The sequence below is a fragment of the Diplodia seriata genome, assembly GCF_021436955.1.
Source record: "Diplodia seriata strain FDS-637 chromosome Unknown scaffold_2, whole genome shotgun sequence".
Taxonomy (NCBI): Eukaryota; Fungi; Ascomycota; class Dothideomycetes; order Botryosphaeriales; family Botryosphaeriaceae; genus Diplodia; species Diplodia seriata.
Window position 1 is genome coordinate 387,968 of NW_027117309.1, and position 23,792 is coordinate 411,759.

Genomic DNA, 23,792 nt, shown 5'->3' on the forward strand with positions numbered 1-23,792 from the left:
TTAATTTGGTGAAATCGCGCAGTATTGTTGGTTATACATTGCTTGAAAGACTTGCAACCTGCCTTATGTTGGTCTTTGTCGACTATTATGTGAGAGTGAGCTAACCGAGGCGCTCGTAAGCATGTAAATTGTGCCAAACAGTTGCGCGTAGTTTTCCCTCTTTTAGGAACAGGCGGTGAAGACCGATTAGTATCTCATCCAATGGCTACTAAGTTTCCACCTGCTATGTTAAAGATCCACTCCGGCGCCGTATGTGGCCCCATATAGACGTTACGACAAATTCCTTGGTGTCGTGAGCGTCGTATCAGAATCGCCGGGTACGCTCCCCGCGCACCACACCATGATTGCAGCACCAACCAAGTACACATAGAACTCCGCTTATAAACGACATAAATAACAACTGCTCGGAGGACCTATATTCATCTAAGTAAGAAAGGCATAAACATTAAATACTAATCCATTCCGACGATACCATTCCCCCACAGCAACAAACACTAGCAACAGCAACCCTCCCCTTCACCCTCACTCACTCACGAACGCCACGACCCCCCCTCAACCCTCACCCCACCCAAACCTACCACCGCCTCCTCCTCCTAAACTTCAACTCACCCCCGCTCCCATCACTATCCCCATCGTCTTCCTCCTCATCCTCGTCCTCGTCCTCGTCCTCGTCCTCATCATCATCCTCACCCCCCCTCGGCGCAGCACCCAACCCCCTCCCCAACAGCGCCGGCGCCACCGGCCGGCCCGGCCTCTTACCGCCCCCACCCTTCGCCTTCGCCTTCCCCCTACCCGTCGCGGCTGCTCCCGTCTGCTTCTGCTTCTTCGGCGGCGGCAGCTCGGCGGACGGGGCGGGCGGGCCCATGGCGCCCCTCTTGGTAGTGGTAGTATTCGTCGTGCTGGCGCTCGTCGCGCTGGCCCTGCTGTTCGGTCTGTTGGGGTGGTGGTGATGATGATGATGTTGCGTGCTGCTGTCGGCCAAGGTCTGGCTGCTCAGCGCGGGGGAGGAAGGGGCGCGTTGCGAGTACGGCGGAGGAGGATGAGGGGGCACGGATGATAGCGCGGACGCGATGTTTTCGTTGCGCGGCCGGCCCGCGATCTCTTCCCGGTCGAGATCCTGCATCTCGGCCTCGTCTTCGGAGCCCAGGGCGATGGCGCTGGCGGGGCCGCTGTTGCTGTTGTTGCTTCTGTTGAGACCGCTGCGGAGGTTGCTTCGGCTGAAGAAGCCGGAGGCCTCTTCGTCATCGTCGTCGTCGTCGTCGTCATCATCATCATCCGCATTCGTGGTGCCGCCCATGCTTCTGGTTCCCTGGCTTCTGTTTTTGCGAGCGTGTGCCTGATCGCGCATGCTGTCGGAGGCGCTAGCCTTGCCGGGGCGCGGCCTGGTGCGGATGCTGTCAAAGGTGCTGGTGTTGTCGAGCAGATAGTCATCTTCGGGGGCGGCGTTGGCCTCGACTTCTTGAAGGGTGACGATGACTCTCCGAGAACGAAGCGGGGCTTGCGAGCCGGCGCCGTCCTTGTCGCCTGGCCTCCGCTTCCGGAACTTCTTGAAGTTCTTGCGGCCGTTCCACTCCGGCTTCCAGCGCTCATCGTCGCTGTTCCCATCCTCGGTGTCGACTGGCTTCTTGCGAGGTCGAATTTCCATGACCTCAACTTTGACCAGGTTCTTCATCTGCTCGATGTCCATACCCTCCAGTGCTTCCTGCAAAGCCTCTTCATCCTTCTTCCGTTCTTCGTCCTCCTTCTCACGACGTTCCCGTGCCAGCTGTGCCAGCTGCTTGGGATTGACCGGCTTGGTCTCCGGCTTCGACTTACGCAGGTCCGAAGGCAAGATAAGCGACGGCTTCTTAGGGTGCTTCACAGGCGCCGCGTCTGCCTCTTCCGAGATGCTTTCCATAGCTGCATCTTGGAGCTGCTGCTCCAACTTTCTGCGTTTCATAGCGGATGTAGCAGGGAATAGCTTGTCGATAGCATTCGCATCGTCATCGTCGGAAATCTCCACCGTCTCCTCCGGCTCATGCTGTCTCTTCTTTCCTTTTGTGGCTCTTGTCCGAGCCTGTGACGCACCGGGGTACTGCGACTGTGCCATTGAGCTTTGGGATGGGCCAGCATGGCTGGACGCCACACCACCCATTCCATCATCGTCGTCTGAAATGTAGTGCGTCTTTGATACCGTGTCTGGGTCGAACTCATCAAACCCTTTAAACCTCGATTCCGTGACAGCGCGACGGAATCCTTTGCGAGTAGTTTTCGGTACAGGCGGTTCAGAAGACGGCGGAGCATCCATCTGCGATTGATCTGCTTGTGTATGTCCCTCTCGTGAAGGAACAACAGACACCTGAGACGGACCCACTGCAGTCATGTCAGTAATCCTCAATCACAGAAGGCAGATGGAAAAACACACCTGAAGTGGACGGTGGCGGCCCGGGAATGCTACTGGGGGGAGCTTCATCGTCCGATTCCTGCTCCAGCGGCCGCCTCAGCGGCGACGCATCGTTTGTGATGATGGCGTCCAGAAACTCATTCTGGTTGATGCTCCGCTGATTCAATCCCAAATCGACCGAGTGGTAGAAACGCCTCCACCAGGCGTCGTCCTTCCCGCGGGGCTCTGTGAGCCTCACCACCACCACACCCTTCCCCTCGCTGCCGTCTTCAAACTCGCCCACACCCTTCTCCCCGGCGACATTCTTCACGTACCGGATGAACCCGTCGGTATCGTCCGACCCCGTCTCCAACTCCCGCAGCAACGCCTTCCCAGTCCCCTGCTCCACGACCGGCCCCAGCTGCGCGAACTGGTTCCCATCACTAAAGACAAAGGTGTACCCCGCAAACACCGTCTCCCGCTCCGCATCCGGTGCAAGCACCTCCGCGGGCCGCGGCACCGGCTCGTTCGTCGACGGCGGCGCGAAATCCAGCTCCCGCGGCCAACTGCCGTCGAAATCCTCCTCCAGCGGGGCTCGCGGCACCTCGTCGCCGCCGTCCGCATCCGGAACCGGCGCCCTCTTGCGCGCGCGCTCCTCGAGCGCCCGCACCCACGCCTCCGACACGACGTGCCGGCCCTCGACCAGCGCCTGCAGCACGCGCGGGTTGTTCCGCTTCGGCGCCACGACGTGCGTCGTCACCCCGGCCGCGTACTCGGGCACGACGGCGACGTCGAACGGCGCGAGCCGCGAGCGCAGCTCGGCGTACGAGAGCTCCGTGGTGGCACTGCTGCTGGTGCTCTTCTTCGTCTTCTTGCTGCCACTGCCACTACTGCCCCCGCCGCCGCCGCCGCTGATGCTCGCCGTCAGCACGACCGGCTGCCATTCCAGCCGCCACGCGAGGCGCCAGTTGCCCAGCTTGATCTCGTAGCTCTCCCGCTTGCTGCTGCTGCCGGCGGCGGCGACGACCGCGCCGCCCAAGACGCGCTCGCCGCCCGTGAACTTCTCGCCGTCGAGCCACGTCCCGTATTTGCTGGCGTCCGTCAGGACGACTTCGGAGCGCGGGAGTGGCGATGATGATGACGATAAGGCTTCCGACGAGGCTGCATCGACGTCGCGGATGGTGATGATGAGGTGCTTGCGCGAGACGGATTTGTGGTCGATGTGGAAGAGGAAGTCGACGTTGTCGCTGCGGGTGCGGCCGAGCAGGTGCGACGTGCCCGGCCGCAGCCAGTAGCGCTTCTTTTGCGTGTGGTCGCCGTCGTGGGTGAGGAGCCACATTTTTTGTGGGCGGGTGAGTGATGACTTGAGGCGGTCGGAAGGGTGATTGACGGTGGCCACTAATTGACGAGCGGTCAGTGGCTGCGCATTGGCGCCGCTCGACGGTCGGTGTGAGCGGGTTGTGTGTGAGGTTGTCGAGTGTTCGAAGGTCGCGTGGGGACCGACGCGGGTGTGGGAGATGTCAGAGCTCCAGGCAGAGAGACGCGCGCGACAAGGATGCGCTGTCACGGGATCCGCGATTTGAGCTTAATAATGCTTCCCGAACAGGCAATCGCTTATACCATTCATTTGAAGTCCTCTACCATTTATTTGAAGTTCTCTACTATTTCCGATTCTAAGGCTGTTATGAGATCCTTTCTAGGGTATCAAGGCAGAATCCCTCCTCGCAAAATCATCTCTACGATGCTCAATCCATGTCATCCAAACTGCTTGTAGAAGGCTCCCCCACGCTGTGTTCGGGCACCAGAATCCCCACCACGCATTCGCTCAGCATATTGTCCCAGTTCACCCACGGATGCACCTCGTTGAACAGCTTCTCGCCGTCCTTGCCCGCCGCGCGGCGCAGCTCGCCCTCGCCGCCGGGGTGGTACGGCAGGTACGGCGTGATGTTGTACACCTTGCCCTGGTACGCGCTCCACGCCGGCATCGTCTCGCCCGTCTGCCGGTTCTTGCGGCCGTTGTACCGCTTCAGCTCCGACGGCGCCACGCGCCGCAGCGACCCGACGCCCGACAGGTTCGCGCTCGACTTGACCAGCGCCGCCCAGTCCAGCGGCGAGTGGCCCGGCGTCAGCGACACCTTGGCCCGCGGGTTCGGCGTCTTGACCGGCGCCGCCATGGGCAGTCCCAGGCTGTTTGAAGAACCGCCGCCGCCGCCGCCGCCGCCTCCGGGCGGTCCTCTGTTCGGTAGCGGGCCGGATGGTCCGGTGCGTAGAGAGCTCGCGGGCATGCGCGGCGGCGGCATGAGTCCGCCTGCGCGCTGCTGTTGTAATGGTTGGGGGGTGGGCGGAGGCGGCATGAGCGCTGCGGCTGCGGCTGCGGCCGGCTGGGTCGGCAGCGGCTTCAGCTTCGGCGGCGCCTTGAGGGCAGAAGGGGCGAGCGAGGGACCGGAGGCGCGCTGCGCTGAGTTCATGGCAGGAAAGGAGGGCGGGGGCAGGTTGTCGTCTTCATCGTCTTCGTCGTCGTCACCGTCGGCGACTGTGAAGGTCGGAACGGGCGGAAAGGTGGTGGCTTTGGGGGTTGTTTGCGCCGACTCGCTGTCTTCGGAAGGCGTCTCGTCCAAGCGCGGGACTTGTATGGTCACGGGCGGCTTGCGCTCGTCTGCGGCAGGCGGCGGCGGGGATTTCTGTGAAGAATCCGAAGTGAGTTGGCTCGGCTTCGGATCATCGGGGATGCAGTCGGGCTTGGGAGGGGCGGCGAGCCCCCTTTGACTCCACGATCTGAAAAGCTGCAGCCATGTCCGCGGCGGATGGCTGTACAGCAGGAAGGTGGCGGAGATGAGGAGCGCGGAGATACCGAGGAGCATGTCGCGGGGCTGAGTGGGGGGTGGGTGCATGTGTTGTTGTGGGATGGCGGCCATGATTTCATGCAGGGACCCCGTCGCCGCCTGACTCGCGCTGCAACGCCGTCATCGAGCTGCGTTTGTTGTCTGTCTTTTGATCAACCAACGCCCACCATGTCCTTCCGCACGGCTTCGCGGACTTGCGCACGCCAGGCACGCCAGGCCTTTGCCACGGCGGTGCGCCCGCACAACACCAGAGCTGGCATTTCGACGGCATTGAGGGCGGCGCCGTCCACGCGGGTGTCGTGCCGGCCAGCAAGCATCGTCAGCGAGCACGCCCGTTACTTCAGCAGCAAGCGCATCGCAGACGAGAAGATCGACGAGATCCAAGACCTGTACGTCGACGGTGCTCCATCAGCCCGACGGCGCATTGGACTGACGCCACATAGCTACGCAACGGCCAAGGACGAATTCGAGATCGCAGTCGAAGAGACCGAGGGCAACACGGTCTACGCGGCCGACGACCGGGCGGCGGCCAGGGAGGCGCTCGACGCGCTGAAGGCGGCGTACGAGGCGGCGGTTGGCGGGGAGAACAGGGAGGTCGGAGAGGAGGTCAAGCGGCGGGTGGGGCAGAGGATCAGGGAGCTTGACAATGCCGTGGTGGCGCTGGAAGAGGCAGCGTCGCACGGCGACTAGCTATAGGACACACTTGCGAGGCACAATGGCATTCATCAATTCAACTACGGACCCTTCATAGCTCGTCCCTGGCCTGGCCGTTGATCTTGACGAGCTCCGTCTCGAAGACCAGCACGCTGTCGGGCGGGATGGGGCCCACGCCGCGGGAGCCGTAGGCCCACTCGGGCTGGATGGTGAGCGTGCGCTTCTCGCCAATGCACATGTCGAGCAGGCCCTGGTCCCAGCCCTTGATGACCATGCCCTTGCCGACGGTGAAGGCGAGCGGCTGGCCGCGGTTGTAGGAGGCGTCGAACTCTGGCCAGGTCAGCTTCTGCGGGGGCGGGCAGGGCGGGCGCGTGGGCGGGGGACGCACCGGTGCCGTCCTGGGCGAGGGTGCCGCGGTAGTGCACGTCGACCTTGTCGCCGGCGACGGTCTTGCGCGCGCACTCGACGCTGTGCGTGACTTCAATGTCGAGCGGCTTGTCGAGGGCGACGGCCAGCGGCAGCATGGCGGCGAGGGCGGGGGCGAGGGCGAAACGCATGGTGGTGGCAGGAGATGTGGGATGGTTGGTTGTTGCTATCTAGCCTTCCCGACGTTCGGTGGGGGCTTGCCATGCCCGCTAAGCCCGCCCTACTCGTAACTTTCCTCGTCCGCCCAGTCCTCGATCTTGCCCGGCTCGTCGTGCTCGTACTCTTCGTTGCCCCAAGCAATGAAGGTTGCCTCACACCACCCCTCGCTGACATTCTTCCCCCTGATACTGCTGTCCCCGCAGTCTAGCTGGTACAGGTTGCGCTTCTCCACGGTGCACTCCAACTCCTCTTTGCAGTGCTCGTAGACCTTTGGCCGTGTGATCAGCCCTGACGTCTTGAGCACCCCCAGCGTCTCGCTTTGAGGCGAGAAATCATCAGGCTTGCCGTCCTGGTTGGCGCACACGCACGGAAAGCTCAGTTGGTCCTCCTCGTTCAGGCTGCTGAGCGCCTCGCCGCCGGGGTTGTTGCACACGGGCAGGTGGATTGCCGAGGTGGCGGTGTCATTGATCTGGCCCAAGACCTTGCTGGCGTTGAAGCCCGCGGGTTGAGCGCCGGCGTCGAGACCATGGTTGCCCACCGCCCTCCACCATTTGAGAGATGATGCGACAACATCCTCCACTGTGATGTTCTCGTACTCGCCTGGTTTCTCTCTCATCGACTTCCATCCCGGGAGCAAGTGCACCAGTGACACGTCCTTGTCGCGATAGTCATCTGTGCCGGCTACGAAGTAAGTCCAGTCTTTCTCGTTGTCCAAGCACACCTTGGCCTCCGGACGGATCCTTTCGTCTGCCTCGCAACCCGACGGGGCCTGGGACCGGACTATCCAGGCGTTTGTGTGGCCTGAGTTCCACAGTAGGTTGATGGTGCTGGCAAGCATCTCCTTGTTCATATGCCGCTGCAGCCGTGGTTTGAGCTGAGCATCCAATGGAAGATAGAACCCCTGATTCCTGAGGATCGTAATGATGTTTTCACTCGAGCCATCTTGCTTCCCTTCCATCAACGTCAGCGTTGCGTTGTTCAGCACTTCTTTCGCCTGCGTGGCCGCCTGTTCCCATACGTGATGGAATTCGATTTCCTGGTGGTCGAGCCACGCGCGACTGTTCATGCGTTAGTGTCGGAAGAGGTACCGTCTTGTTAGATTCGACTTACCCTTCTCCCCCCTTAACCACAGCAGCGAAGATCGCAGTCGATCCTGAGTAGGCTCCACCAGCCCCGGTATTAACTGCATCAACTGCCATTTTTATTGAATTTTTTATTGGATCCGTAACGGCCCCAGCCACCCCAGCCACGATTGGTCCGGTGTAAGCCCCAACTCCTGCTGTCACTAGCAGGATAACGAGTAATCCTATAGCGATTCCGAGTTTTCTTTTTCTCTCCTGCTTTTCCTTTTTTTCTTTTCCCTAAGGGCATAGTTGTCGTCCCAGCTGAATGTGTGCCAAAGCTCCTCGAGCAGCCCGCTGATATGGTTGCTCGCTGATTCGAAGGCCTCGCCAACGGAGCGATAGAAATTGTGGAAGTTGGTTATCGCAGTTGCTGCATAGACGGCCATGGCTCGTTCATGCTCGTACTTCTCTTGAGATTCGCCCTCCAGGATGTCCCGGAACAAGGAGCATGAGACGGGCTGCGTTGCCCGTTAATTATCATCTTTTACGTCGCCGAGAGGGAGGCAGAGGGAGGGAGAGAATGAGAGACCCACGTCGCAGTCATTGACAAAGTTGCAACTGGTATGGCTAGGTAACACGGTAGGAAAGTTTGTTTTCAGGACGAAGCTGAAGAATGTCTTGTGGGTTCCCGGGTTGTCGCGGAAGCGCTGCATTATTCCCTGCATCCAGTCATCGATGTCCTTCAGTTTTTCCACGAAGATGGCCTCATTCATCTCCGGGACGTTGCACATGGGGGCAGTTTCGGCGGCGCCGGGAGACCGAGGATCAATCTGGACATCGTGGCCCCGGACTTTGACGGATGCTTCGACAACGGGGACCGTTGCGCCAGCCTTGGGGACTAGCAGAGTCCAAAAGGCTGCCAGTGTGTTCAAACTCCATTGTGCGAAATGCATGGCTGCTGTGGACAGAACCAACCAAGTCCACTGAAGTCACGACTTTGAACAGATGGAGGAGGGTGGAAAGAAAGCGGTTAAATAGGCATAGGGATGAGTTGTTGAGCAGCGTGCGCCAACTGTTGTCCTCCCTACAGATTGGAAGAGCAACTGTTGGCTCCCTTCCCAGACAATGGCGGTAGAAAAGGGATGCCATGGTTCGGACGGTCCATGGCTGGCCTCCCGTTGCCGTTGAAGTCGTGGAGCAAGCGTTTGCGGTACAACAGCTCTACACGCGGGGGGGGGGGGGGGGGGGAGCCGCAACAGTGGAAGACAGGGAGAAGCCTGCATGATGGAGATAACAACGACGATCTTACAGCCAACCGGGGTCGAGGGGCAAAGGGTTTACCCAGAAGTGAAACAAAGGAGTCCACGGAGCGGGCCGTTGGATCTTCACTGTGGGGCGTTGAGACCACTTTTCCGCAACGGCGTTGAGACGGCGGAGAAGAGTGGCTGCATCTTCTTTATCGCCGGCAGCCTCCTCGGCCCCGAAGCCACAAGCGGAAGCCCCCCGCAGTCACCGTGTAGTGTGTATGCTCGTCGGCTACGGGCAACGGCACTCGCCTCTCCACCCCCAGTTCCCCGCCAAACGCCCATCACTGCCGGACCTGGAGCCGCAACGGGGAGCGATCTGCCGCAAAGCTTCTCCCACGCCATGCAGTCGTCATCTGTGACAGGGAACAACGTGTGCCACAGCTTCCTTTCCGGATCGCAGCTGCGGCATGTGGGTGGCCGTGATATCTCTTAACTACCTTCCGCACTACGCTGTTGTCGCGGATCTGCCGGCTCCTGAAACCCTCTGCTCTGGACAGACACCTCGTCCTGCCACCCGCTCCCGCAGTCACTTCGTACTTAACCCGCAGCCATGGCCGGCACAGTCGACGACGAAAAGGCTGGCGAGGACCGGAAAGAGGCCATGCAAGCATTGGCCCACCACTCGACCCTGCTCGACGATGGCGCCGCACACCTGCCGCCCGAGCATCGCGAGTACCTCCTGCAGAGGCACGGCACCCTGGCGCTGGACCCGTTGCCGTCTGCGGACCCGGCAGACCCGTACAACTGGCCAAGCTGGAAGGTAACGTACTGTATGCTATTCAGTTGCATGAGTGCTGACGGCCGTGAACAGAAGAACGCCAACCTCGTGCTCGTGGCCTTCCACGCCATGATGACGACCTTCATTGCGGCCGGCATCATCCCCGCCTTCGAGGCCATCTCCGAGGACCTCGGCTGCTCGCTGCAGCGGGCCTCGTACCTGACGTCGATGCAAATCGCCGTGCTGGGCTACGCGCCGCTGTTCTGGAAGCCAGTGTCGTACCGCTACGGCCGCCGCCCCGTCTGGCTGCTCTCGACCGTGGGCGCCGCCGTGTGCAATGTGGGCTGCGCCGTCAGCCACAGCTACGCCGCCATGGCCGCCTGCCGCTGCCTCGTGTCGTTCTTCATCAGCCCCGCCATCGCCATTGGCAGCGGCGTCGTCGTCGAGACCTTCTTCAAGAAGGACCGCGGCCGCCACATGGGCGTCTGGACGTGAGTGCTGCCGCCTTTTCCTCCCGCGCCACCTGCTGACCACCACGACCGCAGCCTGATGGTGACGCTGGGCCCGCCCACCGGCCCCTTCATCATGGGATTCGTGGCGTATCACGTCGGATACCGGTGGATCTTCTGGATCTACGCCATCGTGAGTGACGTCCCCCGCGTCCCACACACACCAGACTGACATGGCGCCCAGATCAACGCCGTCCAGTTCGTCGGCTACCTCTTCCTCGGGCCCGAGACGCGCTACATCCGGCAGGGGGTGCGGCACAGCGGCAGCGCCTTCAAGCAGGAGTACCTCAACTTCACGCACCGGCTGGACCCGACGCCGCTGCGGGCGTGGGAGTTCGTGCAGCCCGCCTCGCTCGCGCGCTTCCGGTCCATCCTGCTGCCGACCGTGTCGTACACGATCGTCTTCGGCTTCGCCAGCGTCTTCATGACGGTCGAGATCCCGCAGATCTTCCTGCCCAAGTTCGCCTTCAACCCGCAGCAGATCGGCCTGCAGTTCCTCGGCATCATCATCGGCTCCGTGCTGGGCGAGCAGATGGCCGGCCCGCTCAGCGACGTGTGGATGAACCGCCGCGTCAAGCGCGACCCCGCCGCCCTCCGCCCGCCCGCCGAGCACCGCCTGTGGCTGTCGTGGTTCGGCTTCCTGCTCGCCATCGTCGGCCTCATCGTCTTCGGCGTGCGCACCCAGCAGGCCGTCCCCATGCACTGGAACGTCACGCCCATCGTCGGCCTCGCCATCGCCTCCGTCGGCAACCAGATCGTCACCACCGTCTTGGTCACGTACGCCGTCGACTGCCATCCCGAGTCGTCGTCCAGCATCGGCGTTTTCGTCAACATGATCAGGAGCACCGTTAGTCCCCGAAAACACTTACCCCACATCACCTCAATTCTCTTTCCCTCCGCACCCTTCCAACATCAGGAAACTCCTGCTGACATCCTCTGCGACTTAGTGGGGCTTCATCGGACCGTTCTGGTTCCCGCAGATGATTGAGAGCATCGGCATGAGCGGGAGCGGAGGGCTCATGGCCGGCATCATCTTCGTCTTTAGCTGGCTGCCCATCATCGCCCTGCAGGTTTGGGGAGGTGGATGGCGCAAGCGGAGAGCATTGAAGGAGGAGAGCCGGCCAGACACGGCCCGCGAGAGTGGTGATTAAGTGTCTGACCTCCTTTTCCCTTGCTCCTTCTTACTGTCTCTTTCCCGATTTACTCCATGTTCCGGCAAGATTGATACGTGGCTATACGGGATGAAGATAGCTCGAAGTGTATGGGATGTAGTGCCCAGACTGGTGTATGGTGTCTCCTTTGCAATGAAACAATCTTTCAGAATGACCTGCAGACCATGCCCTGAGCCTCCTCTCTTTGACCTGCCACCTCAACCGCCAGGATATGGCGGTATCTTTGGCGATCAGATTCACCCGGGGCTTTTAAATTGAGAACCAAGCCGTTGATGGCGCGGGTCTGTGGTGAGGTGAGGAGGTCGGATCGCTGAGCCGAAGTAGTGAAACCCCCTTGGTCGGTCGCTTCTGCCAACAGATATCCCCCTCTCTCTGGACTGCGCAATAGCCGCGAAGCCGCAGTCCACCAGGTGTATCGTATCGATGTCGGTAGTAGTCGTAGAAATGAAGTGAGGATGCCTCTAGGTAGCCGGTGGGGTAACGAGCTTCGAAAGCCAGCGGGTAGCCTGCTCGAGAGAATGCCGCTGGGTAGCCGAGGACGTATCATCGAATGCTAGAGGGTAGCCGAGCTCTGAACGATGAGGATGCAGACAGCCCCCCCGCGTTGGGCTCCAAATGATGGCGCGGGTCCATGGTGAGGTGAGGAGGTCGTTTCGCTGAGCCGAAGAAGTAGTGTAAACCCCCCTGGTCGGTCGCTCCTGCCAACACCGTACACCGTCGGAAAATTTCAGCAACATTAAGTAAACAGCCAAATATATTTTCTTATATTGCAGAAACGTCCATTACCCTATTTTATATATTTGGCCGGCACACCGATAGGGATGCCTCACTATTTAGGCCACAGCAGGTTGTTTGCTTCACGATAGATTAGGCTTAGCGTGGTTTGCTACTGGGTGGTACACACATCACTCACCACCTATAGCTCCCACTAATCAATCGTCCTTTACTATTCATCCATACTACTGAAAAAATTCCACTCTTCGGCCGTAACTTAGAGGCAACTGTGCGTGGACACCCGGGGACTCGCCCGGAGAACAAAGAGCCCGCCACCATCCAATACCGAAGCAACCGTCAGAGCGTAGCCCCTCCTGCATCACCGAGCACAGGCCAGCCATGTACACACGGAGCTTCCTTCGTCCGTTAAGAAATAAGCTAACAGTAACCCAGACTAATACAAAAAGAACGCCTACAAAATTCCACCACCCCCACCGATCCCCGTTTCTCACACGCCGAATCCACTTGGCGGATGCGGAGAGCCCGCCAGAGCCTCCTCGCCCCGAGTATACCTACCTATCCACCTGCCTACCCACGCTCAAGCTCCCATACATCACCGTCATTAAAACGGGAAGTGACCACCACGGCTGCGCTGCCACGCCAAGGTGAGCCGCAGCGAGCGACAGAAAGGAGATTGCGCCCCCCACCCACCCGCAGCTGCCTCACAGAAACTTTCTATATGGGATGCGTGGTTTGTGGTTTGAATGCAAGATCCCGACGTAAACGTAAAGTTTGAAAACGCGCATGTTTACGTCCGAATCTTGTCTTCAACTACATATATAAACTATCATGATGCGGTATCTGTGTAAAGCAGATGACAAGTAGTGACTACGATTCCAGATGCCACCATAACCATCTTCAAAACGGCCAAGAAAGTAGGTAGGAACCGTAGTCAAATCCATTCAAGCAGGTCAGTTCGTCAGTAGGTAAGTCTATCACATTGCGAAGAAAAATAAAAATTAAAAAGAGAAGGAGGAGGAGGAGGAGGAGGAGGAGGAGGAGGAGAGAGAGAGAGAGAGAGAGAGAGAGAGAGAGAGAGAGAGAGAGAGAGAGAGAGAGAGAGAGAGAGAGAGCACACCGATGACAAGACTCGGGACGACGATTTCATGGTACAAACCAGGTCTATGAACAAACAACGACCAGTACTCCGACGAACGACGACGACAGGCACATACACCACCACCACCACCACCACCACAATTTCGAAGCGAAAGGTTGTAAAGAAGAATGTAGCCGACAAATTAATACACGAACCGTCCGTCCATCTCCCATCTTGTTTGCAGCATGCTAAGGTATAATCTTGAGAAAACACGAAGAAGGAAAAAGGAAAAGGGGTGTGGTAAAGAAGCCCTCCACCACCACTAAGGGCTGGCGGCAGATGCAGTAGCAGCGGCCGGCTGTTCCCCTCCCTTCTCCTTCTCCTTCTCCTTCTCCCCCTTCTCCCCCTTCTCCCCCTTCTTCTTCTTCTTGTCGCCCTTGTGCTCCTTCTTCGCCGCCGCCTCGGCCATCAGCTGCTCGAAGGCCATGAAGTCGCCCTCCTCGTCCGGGTCGCGCTCCGCCTTGGCGAACAGGTCGCCGACGATGACAATCGCCTGCGCCCGCTCCACGCGCTTCTCCAGCTTCACGTTCTTGTCCTGCAGCACCTTGTCGCACACGTCGCGCAGGACGCTCTGGATCTCGAACTTGCTGCCGCGCCACGCCGCCGCCAGGATCTTGCCCGTCACCAGCTTCTCGAACTCGGCCTTCTTCTCGTCCGTCCACTCGTCGCCGCCCGCCTCCTCGGCCTTGGCCATGGCCTCCATGCTCATCTGCGCGTCGATCGCCGTCGAGATGGTGCCCCACGTCTCCTTGGCCAGCTGGCCCTTGTCCTTGAGCCGGCCGAAGAAGCCGCCGATGCCCAGGAACTTCTGGCTCTTGAGGAAGTTGGTGCCCTTGCTCGTGTACACCTGGCCGATGGCGTGCAGGATCTCGAGCCCGAAGCTCTCCATCTTCAGGTTCTCCACCTCCAGCTTCATCTGCTCCTTGAAGCTCGCCGTCACGTCCGCCCCCTTGTCGCTCTCCGTCCAGATGTTCAGCCGCTTCACCAGCTTCTCCGCCAGCGTCGCCACCCGCTCGTCCCGCACCTTCTTGCGCTCCATCTCGTACGCCGCCAGCTCCTCGCGCTGCTCCTTGGTCAGCCCCCCCTTCTTCTTCTCCTTGGCCCGCAGCTCCTTCTCCTTCTCCGACACTCCCGCCGCGTCCATCCGCGCCTCCTCCTCGCTCTTGTCCATGATCGCCAGCCGCGTCGGCACCCCCTTCGGCCGCGGCGTGCTCGTGCCAGATGCCGATGGACTCGGCGTGGCGTCGGCGGCACCGCCGGCGGTAGCACCGGGAGCAGCAGCAGCACCGTGAACGGCAGCGTCGGCTTCCTCCTCGGCGGACGCCTGCTTCTCGGGTGCGGGGGCAGCAGCAGCGGGAGCAGTGCCGGTGGTAGCCGCGCCAGCGGCAGTAGTCTCGCCGGCCGTCGAGTCGGCCGCAGCAGTAGTGCCAGCCGCACCCGTTTCAGCCGCTTCTTGCTCCGCGGCAGCGGCGGCGGCGGCGGCAGCCTCTTCTTCTTCCATCTCCTTCATGGTGATGTCCATGGTGTGCGTGAGGTCCTTCATGAGTGAAATCTCGCCGATCCTGTATGTTTCCCCTTCCGTCAGCCGTCTAAATCCTCAGGCCGTCGATGCGCATCAAGCGTGCATATCGAGTCGGTGTGGAAGAAGAGGGGGTTGTGAACGCACCAGTCCACGAAAGCCTCGCCGCCAAAGATCATACCGAAGAACTCGGCGGGGTCCTCTGTATCGTGCAAAAAGCCACTTGTTAGCAACCGCGCGATGTCATGTCCTCATCTCGCCCGCCCTGGTTTCGGGCTCTTGGGCATTCATGGTTGCGTACCGAAGCCGCTGTGCGGCACCGCTCCTTCCTTGCCGTGCAAGTCATATTGTTTCCGGAGTTCCTTGTCGCTGAGAACTTGGTACGCCTCGCCTATCTGTATGCACCGCGTGTTGGTTGTGTTGGTCAAATATTTGCGGGGCGGGGGAGCGAAAAAAAGGCGGCGCGGGGCAGCGGCAGCAGCAGCGAGGAAGTCTTACAGCCTGGAATTTCTCGTGCGCGCTCTCGTCGTTGGGGTTCTTGTCTGCAAGGAAAGAAAACAAATCAGCGCTGGAGTCTGCAACAGGTGGAACGTGGCCTACCCGGGTGCAGCTTGATCGCAAGCTTGCGATATGCTTTCTTGATCTCGATCTCGGATGCCGTGGGCGGCACCTGCAGGGCGTCGTAGTAAGTCGTGTCGACAACCATGCTGGCTGCGTCGGAAGGCAGACTATAGGGGGCAAAACACGTAGGAATGGATGGTGTTGGTGTAGGGCAGCAGGTAGCGGTGGTGCCTTGGGCGAATGTTGTGCTGCAGTACGGAAAGGCGGCAAGCCAACAGCGGCGGGACCCTTGCCCATGACGACGATTTTCTCACTGCACCCGCGCAAAGCCACACTGGGGCAACGATCACCCGAACACCCCTCCAAGCCACAACCGCGACGTCACTGCCCGCTGCCCGAGCCGCTGGCAAATCGCGCACCAGAGAAGATATTGTGGTACAAGAAGCTTTTAGTATATCGACAGAAACCCGTTCCCGAAGATGCCGTCGTCAGCCTGATGCAAACGCCGTGCTAAACCGTGCCGTGATAATCGTCCTTCCCCGAAACTGAGCTATCGAGGAGGGCCACCTGTTTCACCTCCCGTGTGTGATGCTCGTAGACTAAACGCCGTTGCAATGTAACCGCCTGCCCTGCCTCGAGCAAGCCCAAACTTTTCCCGTCTTGCCGAGAAACCGTCAAGGAAACTAGAGAGAAACAATCCCGCCTTCCAGCATCCGTGAATTCACATGAGTCGGACGTCATTAATATGCCCATTCCAATCGTCTTCGCCTTGTTTCTTAGACGACAAACTTGGCCTTCGCCCGGGTGCTGCCGGAGTGCGCGCTGTCCGTGTGACCCGAGAACTCGACCTGGTCGTTCTCCTTGAGCGTCAGCGCCTCCTTGAAGCGCGAGCCGATCTTCAGCAGGACCTCCTTGCCCTGCTCAAAGGTCCTGCCCTTGCCACCCGCGTTGTTGCCGTCGCCGCCGCCGGGGAACGGCTTGCCGACAGTGCGCGTCCACAGACCGATACGGTAGAAGCCCTTGCGCACGTTGACAACGACGCCCATGACCTCGCCGTCGCCCTCGTCTTCCAGAGTCTCACCGATGGCGGCCAGCATGACGTGGAGCCAGAGCGAGTCGATGTCGATGAGCTTCTTGTCGCGGAAAGAGAACGACCACTTGCCGCCATGCTTGTTCTGCGGGTCCTCCCACTCGGGACGGACGCCCTGCTTGAACAGGTGGTAGTCGGACTTGAGCGCCAGCTGAGAGGTCGGGGTGATGTTGTTCTGCAGGCGACACGTCAGCCATGGGCCGGCGCCGTGAGTCAAGTAGGCGGGGTACGTACGTAGATGCCCCAAAACTCCTCGACCGAGTCGAAGGAAATCACCTCCTTCAGCAGCTCGTTCCAGTTGTCGCCCTGCGGAGCAATGGGTCAGTATGCAGTCGCAGCAGCCTCGCGATTGCGCCATCAACGTACCCTGCCGCTCGGCGGCTTGGTGAACCAAAGAGTCCAGGCGTTCATCAACGGATGCTTGACGTTGAAGTTGTTGGGATCGTGGAAGACGGTGACAGGCTCGCTGTCATTGTAGGGGACCTTGCCCTCTTCGCCTTCCTTTGTGCCATTCATGTTGCCGCCCTCAGGTGAGATCGGGATGGTGTCGAGGGGGACGGGTTCCTGGGGGTTTGCGGTAGCAGCCATGGTGTATGTTGGTCGGCGCAAATGTGGGCGGCGACGGGCTTTAGGCGTGCCTAAAAGCGTTTGGCGAGGTTTAGGCGGGTGTAACCGCGGAACGCTTCAAACGTGCTTCAAGGATGAGACGCGCGGAGCGAACGGGCCGGTTGGCTGGAGATGTTGCTCTTGATGATACCGCCTGGTGTTACGCCAAGCAGTGCGGATGCGGCAATGCCGAATGGCCTTTGTTGTGGACGTCGGAGGTTGTGTAGTGGGGGAAGCTCTTTGAATGATGGCTTTAAGGTCAAGCTCGCAGCGAAAAGTCGGGCAGTCGCGAAGTTGTGCCAGAGCGGCAAGTGCGGCTTGGCGCAGGGCCGCCTCAACTTCGGTCCAATCCGCACCCTGCTCATCTGCCGCTTCCCGTTTGAGCGCCTCTGGGCATCTTCCTCGCGCCGTGCTTCGCAGCTGACGCGTCTGAGCGCCTTGAGATGATACCATCCAGAAACATCAGAGTCCCCATTACCCGCCGCTTGCTCATTCGCCCATCTCTATCAGAGCTCAGCAAATGAGGGCGATGACCGAACACGTTGCAGGGCATCCGCAAGCGATGATGCAATTCTATGTATTATGATCTCCAGATAATTTGGCAGATGAAACAGCCTCTTGCTATTGCGCAGCCAAAGCGTTCGGCATTCCCGCTTGCACATCGCCAACAAGAAACACATGACGTCATATGACAAGAGAAAGAGAGCTCAATTGTTGATATGTGTACCGCACCAGCTGGAGTGGGCCTCGTGGAAGTTAGAGACACACACCAGCAGTTCCCGATTACCGGGTAATGTAACTCAATATCAGCACATCTTCGGCACAACCGACGCCACTGAAAGGGCATGATTGTAATTTGACATCCGTGCTAGGGGTCCCTGGATTTCGGAAACGTAAATGCAAAGGGAAGAACACATATCCATGGCTGAGGGATACCAGTAGACGGTAAGCAGAACCAATCGCCGCCAACCTGGCGAGATAGATTCTTGTCCGCAAATGCGAATTACTATATTAGTAACAGAAGAACCAGACGCCCCGGGTCAACTGCTGCGCTCACGCTATGGAGAGCTCAAATGAATGAGAGGTAATACATGCTCTGGTCGTTATACATAAATGGCTGCCGCTTTTGTTTCTGAGGGGACCATATACCAGGAAGATTAGATGCAACTGAACAGCTGTGCAGGCGGCTACCTCTAGAGCTCGCCATGATCGAACTTCTCGATGACTTGCTGTGCATGCTCCGAGCCAGGCTGGGGCGCCTTGAACAAGCCCTGCTTGAGCTGATTGAAGGCAATGTCGAACCTTGCGCCGGCAAACCAAGCGACAAGAAGCTGTGGGATGAATGTTAGCGGGCGATGAAGTTGGAGTTGTTGAGTTGTGCGGAACGCGAAAATTTGACGCTTACCATGCAAATGGTGACTACCGTTAGCGTGCCCATTACGGCAATTCCCATGTAGATCAGGTCCCACTTTGCTTCCTCCTCTTCCTTCTTCTTCTTCGCTTCCTCCTCTGGGCTCAAGGCCGCCGGCTTCATCTCCTTGTTCTGCGCTGTTTGCGACGGGAAGATCGATTCAATGAATTGCTCAATCTGTTCAAACGTTAGCACCTTGGAGACATGACGCAGAAAACTCCTCTCCAACTTACCCTGCCGCAAGCGATGCTGATCTCGAGGAAGTTGGGGTCTCTAGGATCATTCTTCTTGAGGAGCTTGCGAGAAAACTCCTTGAACACCTCACAAACGATCTGCAGGTTCTGCGTTGACCGAACCATAAGCTCGCACGCCTGGCCCTTGGTGATCTTGACGTTCTTCTCGAAAACGGCCGGGTTGCGAAAGCACAGCTCCAGCGTCGCAATGGCCATGGTCTGCGGAATGGCACAGAAGTTGAACACGCTCTGGTCCCTCAGACCGGCGAGGTAGAATAGGCAGTCAGGCGCGCGTCGCAGGGCGGTCAAGATCATCTCGGAGTTGCAGTTGAGAGCCTTCTCGCGATTCTCAGGCTTGAAAAGGTCTTCAAAGTTGTCAACGTGCTTCGACCAGATTTCCTTCGGCCAGAACTTCCGGTTATCATCCAAGTCCTCCTTGATGTCCCTGATGATGTTGACCTGCTGCAAAAACTGACCCATAGACTCCTGCAGTTCGGGGCGTTTGAGCAGGGCGGTGTTGGCCAGATCCGCCTCGACGAAGAGTCGCGTGAGACCCTCTCCAACGAGGCCAGCGACATAGTGGCAGTACAGCTCATAGTCCTTGACAGTGTTCACGCCATAGGTGTTGTGCTCGGCATTGTTGGCGTAGTCGGCCATGCCGTTGCCCATCTTCTTGGTGATGTCCTTGATGATGGCCTGATACGGCTTCTTGATCTTCTTGAACTCCTCGATCACGACCTCGAACTGGACAAGCAGCTGCCTGTCCTTCTCGTTGGGACCGTTCCCGTTGAAGTTCCAGCCATCTTTGTCCAGAATCTGGTCGAATTCACGCAGCAGCGGCTCCTTCGTCTTAAGGTCGATGGTCATGTCATCCTCGATGGTGTCGAGCCCGCGAAGGATGAGGTAGAAGAGGCAAACGGGCACGAGCAGCTCGGGGTGCAACTCTTGGATGACGGCGGCGAAGCTACGGCTGGTCTGCTGGAGGAAGACGAAGCACTGGCGCAGCGACGGGGATTCCTTCGATTCGTCGCGCTCGTGGACGGGGTTGTGCCACACCTTCCTAAAGCCTGGATCAGTTTGCACAACAGTTGCGAGCGCGCAAGGGAGCCATCTCGTACCATTGGATTATGGACCGCAGCTCCTGCACGTGGAACAGGTAGTACGCGACATCCGACGCCTTCGGCATGTTGACAGGACGCGTGCGCGACGGAGGACTGAGAGGGAGGGTGGAAGGACGTGGGCGGTGGCGGTGTCAGCTCAATGCGAATTAAGTAGCAGAGAGAGGGTGGTCGCGCGCGGGATGGAGTCGGGTGGTCGAAAGTGCAGCGGGCGGGTGATTAACCCACCATCGGCATAAGTGGCTCTGGATATTTAGGGGAGCGCGCCCCGAAGCGATCTGAGCCTCCTCCGCTTTTGCGTGCAAGGTCCACCTGTGCCCAAGTGTGCAAGCGGGCGCTGACCGCCGGGCGCGCGGAGGCACCGTTCCTCCGTGGTGCGCGGAAGCACCGTTCTCCGGCGGGCGCTCTTGCCTCGCCCACCGCGCCTTCACGCCTTCATCTCCGCGACGCCGCAGCCACCTGCAAACACCTGGTCATGTGCAACAATCGTTCTGGGCAAATTACGTCTACAATATCCAATTCCCATGTCGTTTCAGGCCCGCATCTATGCTGTCACCTCTGTGCCGTCAAGCAAGTCAACGCTCGTCCCTATGCTTTCAAACGCCAAATACCCCCAGGTCATCAAAGCGAAAGCGTGCGACACTCAGCAGCGTCTCAGAAACACATCTACAGTATTTGGAAAACAATAATCGGCTGCAAAAACACCGGAGCGAGAAGAACAAATATGTCACCTGAGTTTGTCCAAGAACGTGAACTTCGAGGACACGGACGGCTGGCGTCCTACCGATCCTTCCGTGGTACTTGAACGATCCGAGCCCCTGCGGCTCATCGACGAGCTCAGTGTGGTCGACCTCTTCTTGTGTTTCTTGATGAGCACCTGGATCTCGGGCGAGCTTCGCTGAGCCAGTTTCACTGAGCTCTGGCCGTAATTATCCGCAGCGCTAATGTCAGCTCCTCGCTCTATGAGAGTGGCAACATTCCCTTCGTGTCGCTTTTCGATCGCCACGTGTAGAGGCGTGCGGCCGGCAACATCTCGCGCCTCTCTGTTCGCCTGACGGCCGAGTAGCACGCCGAGCAAGCGCTCCCCGCCGCTCTTGGACGCTGCTATGTGAAGTGTTGTCTCGCGCTCCTTGTTTGGCGTATCGAGGCTGCCTCCCTTTCCGAGGATCGCATCGATAATCTCAACATTGCCACTCTTGCGCACTGCGCGATGAAGGGCGGTGTCGCCTTTCTTGTCAACCGCGTGGACGTCTGCACCCGCCGAAAGCAGCAGCCGGACTGTGGTGAGGTGTCTCTCCTCGGCTGCATACATCAAAGGCGTCCCGCCAGTCGAGGTCTTTGCTTCAATGTGCGCATGCTTTTCAAGCAGTAAGTGCGATATCTCGGATGATCCAGCAAAGCTTGAGAGAAGAAGAGGAGTCCAGCTAGCGTCTACATGTGTTGGGTCAGTATTGGTCCTGTAATGCTGGCTAGAAGGAAGCCGCCTACCTGAAGAGCCCGGCGACAGCCACTTCCTCGGACCCACGCATTCAAGACTAGCGTCGTATTCCAACAGCAACTTCACGAGGACGGCGAACTTGAGGTCGACAGCACGATGAAGCGCCGTACATCCATAAGATGTAGCGTCCACTCTCGCACCTTTCCCAAGGAGATGCGCAGCGATAGGTTCATGTCCAGCGATGACTGCATGGATCAAAGGTGTCATGCCCCTCGCGCAACGTTGTTCTGGACTGGCACCCTTTTGGAGAATGTCTTGTACTATTCCGTCTTCCTTGGCCTGGATGGCGTGTACGAGAGGCGTCTTCCCATCCGCGAAAAGCGAGTCTTTTCCAATCCCCAGGTCCAACTCCAGCAGTAAGTTTGCGATCTCTCGCCGGCCGCCCTGAATCGCCCATTTCAGGCTTTCTTTTGCGAGTTCTCGTTGCTTTTCGAAGTCTTGAATTCGATGCAGCACTTCTGTAACGCCTGCTTCACTGTCCCTTTCGATTGAAAATCTCATTGCGTTCCTTGGGTCGAAGTTTGGGGACGCTGGATCATGTCCGGCCTCAGTTAACCACGACCTTCCACTGCTACCACTCGGCGTGACTTCAAGGCTCAGTTTGCGTTCTGTCAAGCTCGGCTGTCGGGGTTTGTCTCCAAGGTACTGTTCACGCAGCGCTTCAGCCAAGATATGTTCCCCTCGTTGCTGACAGATCTGGGCCAAAAGTGCCACGCTATCGAAGATGAACGGATCCTCCCTCGGCAAACACTTCTCGGCTCCGGTGAAAGCTCTTTTCGCATACCTCGCAGCCTTTTCCAGTCGCTCCTGCTCTTGGTATATCTTTGCATAAGAGAAGTACCACCTCCAGATGTCCGGGGTCCTCTCCTTGTGCTCTTCCAACAGCCGAGTGTAGATTGTCTTTGCCTCCTCCAGCTGCTTCTGCTTGTAGTATATCTGGGCCAGCCTCTCGAAAACTTCAGCGTTGTCGTACTCCATTCCATGGTTGCGCCGACCCTCCTCCAGGTATCTGATCATCATGTTCTGGGCCGTTTCGGCTCGGTGGTAGTTCCCTTTGTCGAAATCCTCGATCGCCTGGTCGTGGAATCTCTCGATGAGTCCCTTCAAGACACCCTCGGAGAAATGATCGTCAAGGTTGGGATCTGGATCGTCCTCGTCATCGGAATGCTCGTCGGACCCGATCCCTGAGTCTTTCGGTTCTTCGCGCACTGGAGGGACAAGTTCGGAAGTACTGGGCATTCTCAGCGACGGCGCTTCAGTTTCAGGGCTGTGAGCAGCACCGGGGCTTCGCAGCGGCGATTCGAATCCATCCATCCAGTTGTGTATCGGTCTGTCTGTAACTTGGAGTCTGCTGCGGATCGAGTCGGCATCGACGCTTGTTGCGGCTTCACTAACAGCGGCGGCAGACATGATGACCTGCTCCAAATCCTCGCTGATCTCGTGTTCACCTGGCATATCGGCCTCGATGTCAGCTGTCTCGGTATCGTCTGATTGTTGCATCTCCACAGGTCGTGTCAACAACGTTGACTTCACGTCCTGAATCTTACGGGACAACTCTTGTAGTTCGTGCTCAATCGAGGCATGGCTCTGCAACTGGTTCGCCAGTGTCAGGGTCGACAACGACACTTGCAGAGCCTGTGTGTACGACTTGATATGGCTCCGCAGTATGCAAATGATATGCGACTTCATGTCCAGCCTCAACTGTGTCAGGGGTCTCCTCCCAAGCGTCGTCTCCTTCACCACGGCTTTTTCCAGCAACGAATGCAGCTTTTCCAGAGTCTGCTTGCAGCGTCTGAGAAGCTTGTCGATACGCGTCCAGTGGTCTTGCTCAAGATCCGTCATTTGCCGTAGTTGCCACAAATTCTTTGTTTCTGCGACGAGCCTCAACGCTATCTGGAAATTATGGATCTCGACCCGGAAGCCAGAAACTGTGATGTCGACATGGCTGGCTGCCTCGCAGAAGGCTGCTAACTTAGAGATGATGATGCCCGCCAGCTGGGCAACATTGGCGGCGCTGGCACAGATGGATAGAGGATCCATGGCGGTGGAGACATAGGACCGAAAAGGCTGCAGCAAGGGAGGGCTGTCTTCGTGCTGCGCGCACAAACGCAAAGGGAGAATAGAAGGAGAGGTAGGAAACAAGCGGGGCGGCAGGCGGGAAGGGTAAGAGGAGCAGCCCTAGAGCCTAATTTCGCCGCCTGCAGCATAGATGCAAGTGGCAGTGCCTGCAGAACGCTGCCGTCAGCGGGCCCCGACAGTGATTCTTAATGCGGGACTTGCCAGCACAAGAGCTGGACAAGCAAAAAGGATTCGGATCGTCGTGGCCGCCAGGCAGAAGGTTCGCCTAGCCTGGGGCCATATGGGAGGGCGCTGGATGACGCCAGCCAGCAGCGAATCCGGATGCGAGCGCTGCTTCACCCGCGCCCCGATGCACGGCAAGCGGCGAGAGGGACGGGACTGCGCCTCCGCCATGAACCTTGATTCAGGCACGTGTCGGGGAGACGAGGCGATAGACGAGTGGCATTATGACTGGCACAAGTGATGTGCTGCGGTCAGCCGCTTTTGGGACCGCGGCCGGCCGTTGCGCTTGGGAGGAGCTGCTGCGGTTTGTACTATGATGGCACCAGCCACGGAGCAGACAGCTGGGTATTTCTCAGGCTCGCTGCGCG

The 23,792-nt window shown here is 58.8% G+C and overlaps 10 protein-coding genes across 10 annotated transcripts; 2 read left to right on the plus strand and 8 right to left on the minus strand.

Moving 5' to 3' along the window:
- Window positions 1-574: 574 nt before the first annotated feature.
- Window positions 575-3,701, minus strand: SLS55_001509 (uncharacterized protein; the record flags this gene model as incomplete). The annotated part of the gene is made up of 2 exons (XM_066773003.1): window positions 575-2,352; window positions 2,405-3,701. 2 exons carry the CDS (start codon window positions 3,699-3,701, stop codon window positions 575-577), a joined length of 3,075 nt encoding a protein of 1,024 aa, XP_066635570.1.
- Window positions 3,702-4,107: 406 nt separating this feature from the next.
- Window positions 4,108-5,223, minus strand: SLS55_001510 (uncharacterized protein; the record flags this gene model as incomplete). Its single annotated transcript, XM_066773004.1, has 1 exon — window positions 4,108-5,223. One exon carries the CDS (start codon window positions 5,221-5,223, stop codon window positions 4,108-4,110), a length of 1,116 nt encoding a protein of 371 aa, XP_066635571.1.
- A 150-nt stretch (window positions 5,224-5,373) lies between these two features.
- SLS55_001511 (uncharacterized protein) lies at window positions 5,374-5,895 on the plus strand (the record flags this gene model as incomplete). The annotated part of the gene is made up of 2 exons (XM_066773005.1): window positions 5,374-5,594; window positions 5,649-5,895. The coding sequence occupies 2 exons, from the start codon at window positions 5,374-5,376 to the stop codon at window positions 5,893-5,895; spliced, it is 468 nt and encodes a 155-aa protein (XP_066635572.1).
- A 55-nt stretch (window positions 5,896-5,950) lies between these two features.
- Window positions 5,951-6,416, minus strand: FPR2 (Peptidyl-prolyl cis-trans isomerase fpr2; the record flags this gene model as incomplete). Its single annotated transcript, XM_066773006.1, has 2 exons — window positions 5,951-6,189; window positions 6,248-6,416. 2 exons carry the CDS (start codon window positions 6,414-6,416, stop codon window positions 5,951-5,953), a joined length of 408 nt encoding a protein of 135 aa, XP_066635573.1.
- An 89-nt stretch (window positions 6,417-6,505) lies between these two features.
- Window positions 6,506-8,461, minus strand: SLS55_001513 (uncharacterized protein; the record flags this gene model as incomplete). The annotated part of the gene is made up of 2 exons (XM_066773007.1): window positions 6,506-7,502; window positions 8,145-8,461. The coding sequence occupies 2 exons, from the start codon at window positions 8,459-8,461 to the stop codon at window positions 6,506-6,508; spliced, it is 1,314 nt and encodes a 437-aa protein (XP_066635574.1).
- A 904-nt stretch (window positions 8,462-9,365) lies between these two features.
- Window positions 9,366-11,193, plus strand: SLS55_001514 (uncharacterized protein; the record flags this gene model as incomplete). Its single annotated transcript, XM_066773008.1, has 4 exons — window positions 9,366-10,024; window positions 10,079-10,175; window positions 10,227-10,889; window positions 10,990-11,193. The coding sequence occupies 4 exons, from the start codon at window positions 9,366-9,368 to the stop codon at window positions 11,191-11,193; spliced, it is 1,623 nt and encodes a 540-aa protein (XP_066635575.1).
- A 2,156-nt stretch (window positions 11,194-13,349) lies between these two features.
- Window positions 13,350-15,312, minus strand: CAJ1 (DnaJ-like protein; the record flags this gene model as incomplete). The annotated part of the gene is made up of 5 exons (XM_066773009.1): window positions 13,350-14,649; window positions 14,754-14,808; window positions 14,908-15,001; window positions 15,105-15,148; window positions 15,207-15,312. 5 exons carry the CDS (start codon window positions 15,310-15,312, stop codon window positions 13,350-13,352), a joined length of 1,599 nt encoding a protein of 532 aa, XP_066635576.1.
- A 631-nt stretch (window positions 15,313-15,943) lies between these two features.
- Window positions 15,944-16,845, minus strand: TIF45 (eukaryotic translation initiation factor 4E; the record flags this gene model as incomplete). Its single annotated transcript, XM_066773010.1, has 3 exons — window positions 15,944-16,432; window positions 16,492-16,563; window positions 16,624-16,845. 3 exons carry the CDS (start codon window positions 16,843-16,845, stop codon window positions 15,944-15,946), a joined length of 783 nt encoding a protein of 260 aa, XP_066635577.1.
- A 1,211-nt stretch (window positions 16,846-18,056) lies between these two features.
- On the minus strand, window positions 18,057-19,693 carry ERG9 (bifunctional farnesyl-diphosphate farnesyltransferase/squalene synthase; the record flags this gene model as incomplete). The annotated part of the gene is made up of 4 exons (XM_066773011.1): window positions 18,057-18,194; window positions 18,269-18,451; window positions 18,508-19,567; window positions 19,626-19,693. The coding sequence occupies 4 exons, from the start codon at window positions 19,691-19,693 to the stop codon at window positions 18,057-18,059; spliced, it is 1,449 nt and encodes a 482-aa protein (XP_066635578.1).
- A 659-nt stretch (window positions 19,694-20,352) lies between these two features.
- SLS55_001518 (uncharacterized protein) lies at window positions 20,353-23,163 on the minus strand (the record flags this gene model as incomplete). The annotated part of the gene is made up of 2 exons (XM_066773012.1): window positions 20,353-20,876; window positions 21,114-23,163. 2 exons carry the CDS (start codon window positions 23,161-23,163, stop codon window positions 20,353-20,355), a joined length of 2,574 nt encoding a protein of 857 aa, XP_066635579.1.
- Window positions 23,164-23,792: the final 629 nt, after the last annotated feature.